The sequence below is a fragment of the Chinchilla lanigera genome, unplaced genomic scaffold (assembly GCF_000276665.1).
Source record: "Chinchilla lanigera isolate Chin_1 unplaced genomic scaffold, ChiLan1.0 scaffold00027, whole genome shotgun sequence".
Taxonomy (NCBI): domain Eukaryota; kingdom Metazoa; phylum Chordata; class Mammalia; order Rodentia; family Chinchillidae; genus Chinchilla; species Chinchilla lanigera.
This window is the reverse complement of record NW_004955428.1, coordinates 25,879,012-25,887,065: the sequence shown is the minus strand read 5'-3', so window position 1 is coordinate 25,887,065 and position 8,054 is coordinate 25,879,012. Positions and strand designations below refer to the sequence as shown.

General features: G+C 39.7%; 1 protein-coding gene across 6 annotated transcripts in view; it reads right to left on the bottom strand.

Moving 5' to 3' along the window:
* Positions 1-6,670: 6,670 nt before the first annotated feature.
* The window catches only part of Camk2d (calcium/calmodulin-dependent protein kinase II delta), a 296,895-nt gene continuing 295,511 nt past the window's right edge, over positions 6,671-8,054 (bottom strand). For all 6 annotated transcript variants that reach the window (XM_005386817.2, XM_005386824.2, XM_013515306.1 and 3 more), the window contains one exon: positions 6,671-7,424. In XM_005386817.2, coding sequence (XP_005386874.1) covers positions 7,421-7,424 — 4 coding nt within the window. In that variant the 3' untranslated portion in view covers positions 6,671-7,420. The remainder of the gene's footprint in view (positions 7,425-8,054) is intronic.

Here is an 8,054-nt window from a genome sequence, read left to right as displayed (position 1 = left end):
ACAGCAAAAGCTGGCTGAGGAAGTGGGCCTGACCTGTTAACTACAAGAGCCCAGGCACATGTGCAGAACAGTTTCCAAAGCCTTGCACATGGGCTTCTCCCAAGAACTCCCACAGCTTTTCAATAGGAAAACCTAGATCTGACATCAGTGTGAGATGTGCCATACAAGCACCGCCTCTCAGGACCCACATGCAGAAGTTCTTGCAGGTTCCCTTGAGATTTAGACAACATAAAAGGACACGGTAATGCCAGGAAGACTTGTTTTCATAACTTTCTATGATAGCCCATGCTGTGTTTCCCAGCATATACTTTTATCTTTGCTTTCACCCTTTCTGTTTATTTACTTGGGCCAAGCTTGCTCTGCGGAGTGTTTTTCTTCCACTCTTCATTTTTGCTTTCTTCAAAATAAACTTTGCCATTGCATTTTGCTCATTTTGCTTAGTTCTTTTTTGAGGCATGGAGAACTTGGACTCCAACTCCGGAGGAGGAAGTGAGTCATCCAGAGCTGGTGAGCCACTTTTTAGAAACAGGCTTCCCAATAATACAGGCATTTGCATGTGTGGCTATTACAGGTTTTTTCATTATTTAGTGGAGCACACTGGCTAATTTTCTTATGACTTAGAGGGAAACTTGGTTGTCACTTTTTTTTGCAGGGAGAAAGGTACTGGTAATTGGAACCGGGGCCTTCACTCTGAACTGTATCACCAGCTCCTTTTTTTTGTTGTTGTTTAGTATGAGACAGGGTCTCACTTCATTAGTAAAGTGCCCAGGCTGCACTCAAACTTCAGATCTTGTCTTAACCTCCCAGCGTGCTGGGATTATAGGAGGGGTGCCAGTTTTAAAATACTTGTAGGCAGTATTTAGAGGGAGTTCTTTCCTCTGAGCTTCACCAGCAGTCCTGCTGGGCCTTTTGTTTGGGGCTGAAAGGGTGCTAATGCCAGCATTACAACAGCAGCATGAGTGGAAGGTGAATCTAGAGACCTCAGGCATTTGTTGGCCTAGGGTGACTCAGCAGCCATTTTCAGCCATAGAATGAGTCACATGTGAGCAATGACAATCTTGACATGAAGAGGCACTGTATCGGGACACCACCTAATCACCAGTCATTTGGCCAAACACTTCCTCCCACACTGCAAACTGTGTCTTCAGGCTGCAGGAACAGTTTCCACAGATGAACTCACTTTTTGTTCTTCTGCTCCCAGGCTGGGACAGAATCAGGTGGGTGGATGGTGAATAAGACTGGTGATGTTTACTTGGTTGCTAATCACCACCTCCCACCGTTGTCCTACCTCACTTATTGAAAGAAATAAAAAGAAAAAGCAGAACTGGAGACTGTCAGTCACTAAATGTGGCTTCAGGCACCAAGTGGTCTATGCTTTTCTTTTTTAAGTTTTCTCTAAAGTTAAGGCAAGACAGAGAGGGTATCTAGAGCTCCTGGGACAGCTTCACACAGAGTAGAATACGTGCATTTTCCTGTCCTACAGAGATGATGCAATGAAAGAATTCTCAGGCACTTGAGGGGCACATCGGGAACACACAGCAAGAGAAGGCATCAGGTTGTGGGGTTCAGAGTTTGCAGAAAACAACAGCTTATTAGTTTCTCACATTTTATGTATTTATGACTAAAGAGGCAAGAAAAATAATGATTTTTTTCTAACTTTCCTTCTGTACTCTTTATATTAGACAATGTCAGTTTCCAAACTCCTTTTTTCCCCCTTTTTGACAAGTATAACATATTTTATTTAAAGTCACTTATAAATGGAGCTATAGGGTTGTTGCTACTTTTACTATTATAAACAACTGGTCATCAACCTTAGTGTGCATTAATCTTTTGTTTTCTGAAAAAAATCTTTATTGATACATGTTTATAGCACATAATGATCACATTCTAGTGGGTAACTGGTACACATACATAACACATCTCAACTTTTTTCTCATGCCCCTTTCCATCTCTTGGTCTCTTTCACTTTTGTAAAGATCTACTTCCCTGTTTCCTACTGTCTATCCTCTATTTTGCTCTTCATTTATGTTTTGGGTTTTTCATATAAGAGAAATCATGTGCTATGTAAGCTTGTATGTCTGATTTATTTCACTTGACATGCATCCATTTTGGTACATGCAAATCAAATTTATCCTTTATAGTAGAGTAGTACTCTGTTGTGTGTAACTTCCACATTTTCTTTACCCATCCATTTGTTGATGGACATATAGGCTGTTCCCAAGATTAGGCTATTAAGAGTTGTGCTGTTCTAATCATGGATATGCATCACTATATGATGATGTCTTTAACTCTTTCTGGAAGATACCTAGAGCCATCCCATCCAACCTTTGTCTTGGTAATGACACTTGACTGAGCCCCTTATCTGTCTTAGCCAAGTGGGAAGCGGTGTGTGAGGGGCTGGAGAAGGGGAAGTGGGAGTGGCGAACAGAAGACCCTTTTCCAGTGGGCCTGTCCTGTCTGGATGTGACACTAGAAACCAAATCACACATTTTGGGGACCATGAGGCTTCTTTACGTGGATGATAAGTTTACCAGTTCTTAAGGGCAGGGGTAAAAAATGGGAAGAACTTGGGTCTCTTTACCTGATTGAGTCATGTCGATGAATGTCAAAAGGGAAATGATGTATTTCTCTTATTTAAGCTGTCTGGAATTTAGCTTTCTGTTCTTTGCAGCCTTAAAGTTCTATATTGTACATGATGCTGAAAGTCTGTTCTGTAGCTACCACAGTCTTTTTCTTTTTTCAAGTAATTCAGATGTAAGCAGTTTACACCCTGGAGATTAGTTACTGACGCAACCCGTGCTGCTTATGAGGAGCCTCAGCTCTCCTGGCTGTGGAACAGAAGAGTGGGGAGCTCACTGATCTCTTCAGTAGGAGCACAGAAAGATGCAGAGGCTGCTTCATTTCCTGCAGAAAAGTAGGGAGGATGAGGAAAAAGTGTTGGAGGTGGAGAAAAGTCAATAAAGTCTGAAATAGCTGGTACAGGAAAAGAGAACAGATTAGTGCAATATGATTTCCAGTCAGCCCTGGGGGTCAGGGGCTGGGAGGTCATGAATGTGCAGGGAGACTTGTCACCATGGCCTGGGCTTGTCCCAGTCCCATTTGCCCACCTAAGTCTGAGGCCACCCACAGCAGAAATACGGTGTGGGCACCAGGAGCAAGGGGCAAAGGGCAAGGCCTTGGCAGGAGCTGGCTGCACTGAAGCCTAGGCCATATTCTGCATAAGCAGCAGAATCAGTGCTAACTTCTACATCCCCAAAGCTATTCCTAAACATCTGGCTATAGAGAGACAATTTGTAAGATTTATACAAATACTTCATGATTTTCCTGGTGCTACTTATTTAAATCCAGCAATAAAAATTGTCTGCCAGTTCTTGGCTATTGATGACTTTGAGAATAGGACAAATTAAACTCATTTTATGATAAAATAGCACTCGATCTTTTGTTAATAATTTCATTAGAATTAATTGATAGGTAATAAACTGTATTTCAGAAAAAAAATGTGTTTTGATTTCCTTTTTGTGACACAAGGTCTTGCTTTGTAGTTCAGATTGGCTTTAAACTCACTAGGTAGCCAGGACAGCCTTGAACTTGTGGCAATCTTCCTGCCTCAACTTTATGATGATGGCAGGGGATTATAGGCATGCACCACCACACCTGGCTGATTTCCTTTTTGTGGACCTCAATTTTCTCTTTAAAATGAAGTCAAAATAATTGCAAGTATTTTAGCTGCAGAGACCCATAGGAAGAGAGCTATCTAACTGGTAAACTTTGGGGCTGGCTCCCACAATCCTTTCTGAAGCCCACATGCCCCTATCTGTTCCCTGGGATTGAGGGTCAAATAGCGGGGTTCCTTGACTTTAAAAGAGGGGTGAAACACCATTCCCCCCAGAAAGTCTGTGGCAAACTCCAAGAAGCAGCTTATTTATGGAGAGAGGGTAGTGGTACCTACCCTCTACCTTCTAATGGGGAGCACCTGTTCTATTGTGATAGCAAAAATGGGGTAGAATGTTGTAACTTTCCAATATTTTTTCTTTGAGGTACTAGGGACTAAACCTAGGGCCTGTCACTATGTAAGTGCTTTACTACTGACTTACAATTCTAACCTTTTTTTTTTTTCCATTTATTTAGAGATATCATCTCAATAAGTTTTGCTGGCCTTGAACTTGAGATCCTCCTGCTTCAGCATCCTGCCACCATACCTGGCCAGAAATCATGACTCTTATATAAAATATCCAATTAAAAATGTTAAAACACTTTTTTTGGACAAATTAAATTTTCTATTACATCTATGATAAGGTAGTAATAGCCTTTAGAATGTAAATTCTTCATGGGGTAAGATTATTGCCTAATCTGTTATCAACCAATACTTGGATAAATCCAAAGTTTTTCTGATCAAAAAGCAGAAATACTGTAAATACTTCCTGCTGCTGTCTGCTGTCTCAGGCCAAGGGTTACAACTGTACATTATTCAGACAATGGGCACACACTGAATGTTACTGTTAATCATATGTCAATTTCATTAAGAGGTGCCTAACAGATTTTTTTTTTTTCATACCAGGAATCGAATTCAGGACCTTGCACTTGCCAGGCAGGCATTTGTGGCACTGAGCTACCTCCCCGGCCTGCCTAGCACATTAGTAAAGCACATTTCTGGGTGTGTCTGTGTGAGCATGGAGCATGACTGGGGACTGCCCTTTCCTCTCTGGTGCTTTTTCCAGCCAGCTCTGCTTCCTGGTCACGAATTAGGCAAGCAGCTTTGCTCCACCATACTCCTCTACCACAATGCTTCTGCTTTGGAGCCTACTGACCATGGACTGAACCTTTTAAAACTGTGAGCCACACAAACCTCTTCTAAGATGTGTGTTTTAAGCTTTATGGACTCATCAATGAGTCCATAAAGCAGGAGGGAGAAGAATCTGGCTAAGAATGAAACAGCAAAAAGAGAGAGGACAGAAATTACATGTGGTGCTTTCAATAACTGGAAGAAATATGAGGTTTTGCACCCAGTCCAGTTCAAAGGTGTGGAGTGGCAGGGGGTGGTGTTTGCATGTGTGCTGGGAAGAAAACACTAATGTGTTCTATGGTCAGATATGGGTTCCCAGGGAGCATCCTGGCAGCCAAGGGGAGGATGGGTCACAGGACTCTTGGTTAACTATTTTGCTCTTAGCAAAATTTTCCCTATGGAAAGACCACTGTTAGCACAGAGAACTACACGTTGTTGTCGCCATGCGCAAGTTGTTAGGTAACAAATGAGATCACAGCAGGCCATGCTGCCTTTGGCCCTTACAGCATGCAGAAACACAGTAACTCTTCCTAAGGAATAAAGACAGATTCAGTTTCAGCAGAAATCACAAATTTATTAACTCTTAAATATATTCAATCAGTCATTTACCATTATGACAAGAAATATATACAGTGTTCCATGGTAAGTTGCAGTGTTTCAAAATGATAAAGATAATAAATGTGTAATTCAGTTGTGGTGCAGAGAACAAATCACAATTTCCTCACATCTGAGTGTGGAAGACAAACTTGATCTATGGTAACACTTCAACACCACATGCTCAGTTAAAAGTGTGAAAAAAAAAAAACACTCTACACCTATTTTTTTAAATACATGTATGCCACATATAGCTGCTTCACAAAAAAGTAAAAGGAATTAAAAAGGGAAAAATGAGGCCATTACTTTTCACAGATCTCACTGGCAGGTTAACATGGCTCAATACATTACTGTATATATTTATTTTAAATATATATATTGTTTTAAATTGTGTAATAATTATCAGAAAAGCTTCAACCCATCTACCATATGTCCACTAGCAACAATATCTAAGGTTATTAGTAATCAACACAGAAATGTGAAATATGAGAAAAAAGGGAGGGTTGTTTTTTGTTGTTTTGTTTCTGTTTTTTGCTTCTGTTTTAAAAAATAGGCTTCTGAGGAGTGCAAGTAACTATGGTTAAAGTAACGCTGATGGGAGATTCCATGCACTAACAGCACTTCAGGGAAGAGAAAAAGCCCCACAGGAAATGCATCAACAAAGGAGAAATAACAAGTACATAGGAAATGGGCACATTTCTCTTTTCTCTTTTTTTAAAGTGGAAAATCCTAACTCCTTGGAGGAAGATGATACTGTGACTCAAGAGGGAAGCTATAATAATCCAAGTCACAAAGATGAAGTTCAAAACACTTATGAGAATGGAAAACAGCTGGGAGCTCTCCAACCTTACCAAATGAGTTGGTGACCAGGCAGGAAGGGCCCCTGCGCTCCAGAGGTGGAAAACTGCATTTGTGTAGAAGCCCCAGTAGCTCTAACAGTGTCCCCTAGCAATGGTCCCAGGGGGTGAGGCCCTAGTTACAGTAGGAATAGCCTTGCTTTTAGCAGAAGTTCCAAGGGTTCAAATACCTTCAACATAGTTAGGACACCTTTGTCCCAATGGGTACTTAAGCAGAATTGCAAAACCTCAATTGAAAATCTTGTTGACCACATTTTTGTGGGTCCTGAAACAATCAAAAGTGCTAATTTAGCTCCCTCCAAAATGCCTTAATTTTTATCTTCATTCAGCAAATTGTGCTTTTATTTTTTTCTTGCACCTTATCAACTCCCCCCTCAAAAAAAGGAACAAAATAAAAAGAAAAATAAACACTGGAAAACCAAAAGAAAAAAAGAAAGTAAACAAAAAGAACAAAGAAATAAGATGAAATTAAGAAAACAAGATTCGAGGAAGGAAAAAGAAAATCAAATCAGAGAATTCACCAGAACAGTGTGAATATGTCTGAAAATGATCAAACTTGTAAATGATGTGTTTCCAGGTTACAGTTTGACCAAAAACAACATGGCTTTCAATGGTAGCAAATCAGCCAACTTTTGTTCCTACTGTCATATGTCATATTTTTGTCTACATATTAACCCATTTTCATTGTGTAACAGCAAAGCTTTCGGTGAAAAACCATTCATTTCAACCAGGGTTACACCAGAAACTAAGAGTATACTTTTTATCCTTAAAACAAAAACCAAAGAACAAAAAACAAGCCAAAACACATTAATGGCAAAGTTCTACAAAATTTACATTTCTCTTACAAATTGTCAGTCAGAGAACAAGAATAATGTTTAAGTCTGTTAGATCTTGGCATAAACAGAGAACCTTGATGAATATGTTGTACTTGGAATATTGTGGAATTCCCTTGTCTGACCTCCCCTATGGTTTGCCAAAAGTCATTGAAGTGTGCATGGAGCATTGCCACCACGGAAGTGTAAACAGTGTACAGGAAGGATGACAAGATGACACATCGCATATGCACTGTGTGGAGGACCTTCATAACTTCAGGCACTCAAACATGCATGAAGAGGAGGAGAGGACAGCTGAAGGGACCAGCTGGGTGCCTTGGGAACAGAGAATGAGAAAGTGGCACTGTTGATGATTAGCTGGAAGGAGAAAGAAAAGGAAGAAATAAGTGATATTATCTTACAAGATGCTACTAGGCTGCTTTGCCACAGATGTAACTAGACTGCAACTTTATAACTTAGCTAAACACCAGACAATACTACATATGTCTTTGCTTGTGATCATTAAAAAATAAAATACACACTGCTAAGCAAAGACAATATTAAAATAGGAAATCAGTGTTAACTCTTTGTTTACACAAAGCTAAGTTAAAAGTACAAACAGGGTCCCAGGCATGAGTCATATTATTAAATCTAGGTATACATTTTAAGCAATCATATTTACTAGACAAATTTAATAGATTAATATTATCATTTGGTTAAAAGAGATTCAAAGTTCAAGTTCATCCTTAGCTTTTTCATTATTCTTAGGATTCCTTGGGAAATCAAAACTTGAAGTCAATTCAACAAGGAATATCATATCAAAAGTAGAAAAAACATGATTATTCTTTATTTTATTTTATTTAGTTATTTTTGAGACAGCGTCTTACTATGTAATTCAGGCTGGACTTGTACTTGCTTTGATCCTACTGCCTCAGCCTCCTTAATGCTAGTATTACAGGCATGCATTACCACAGAAAACATGATTATGCTTATTTAATCCTTTCAAGC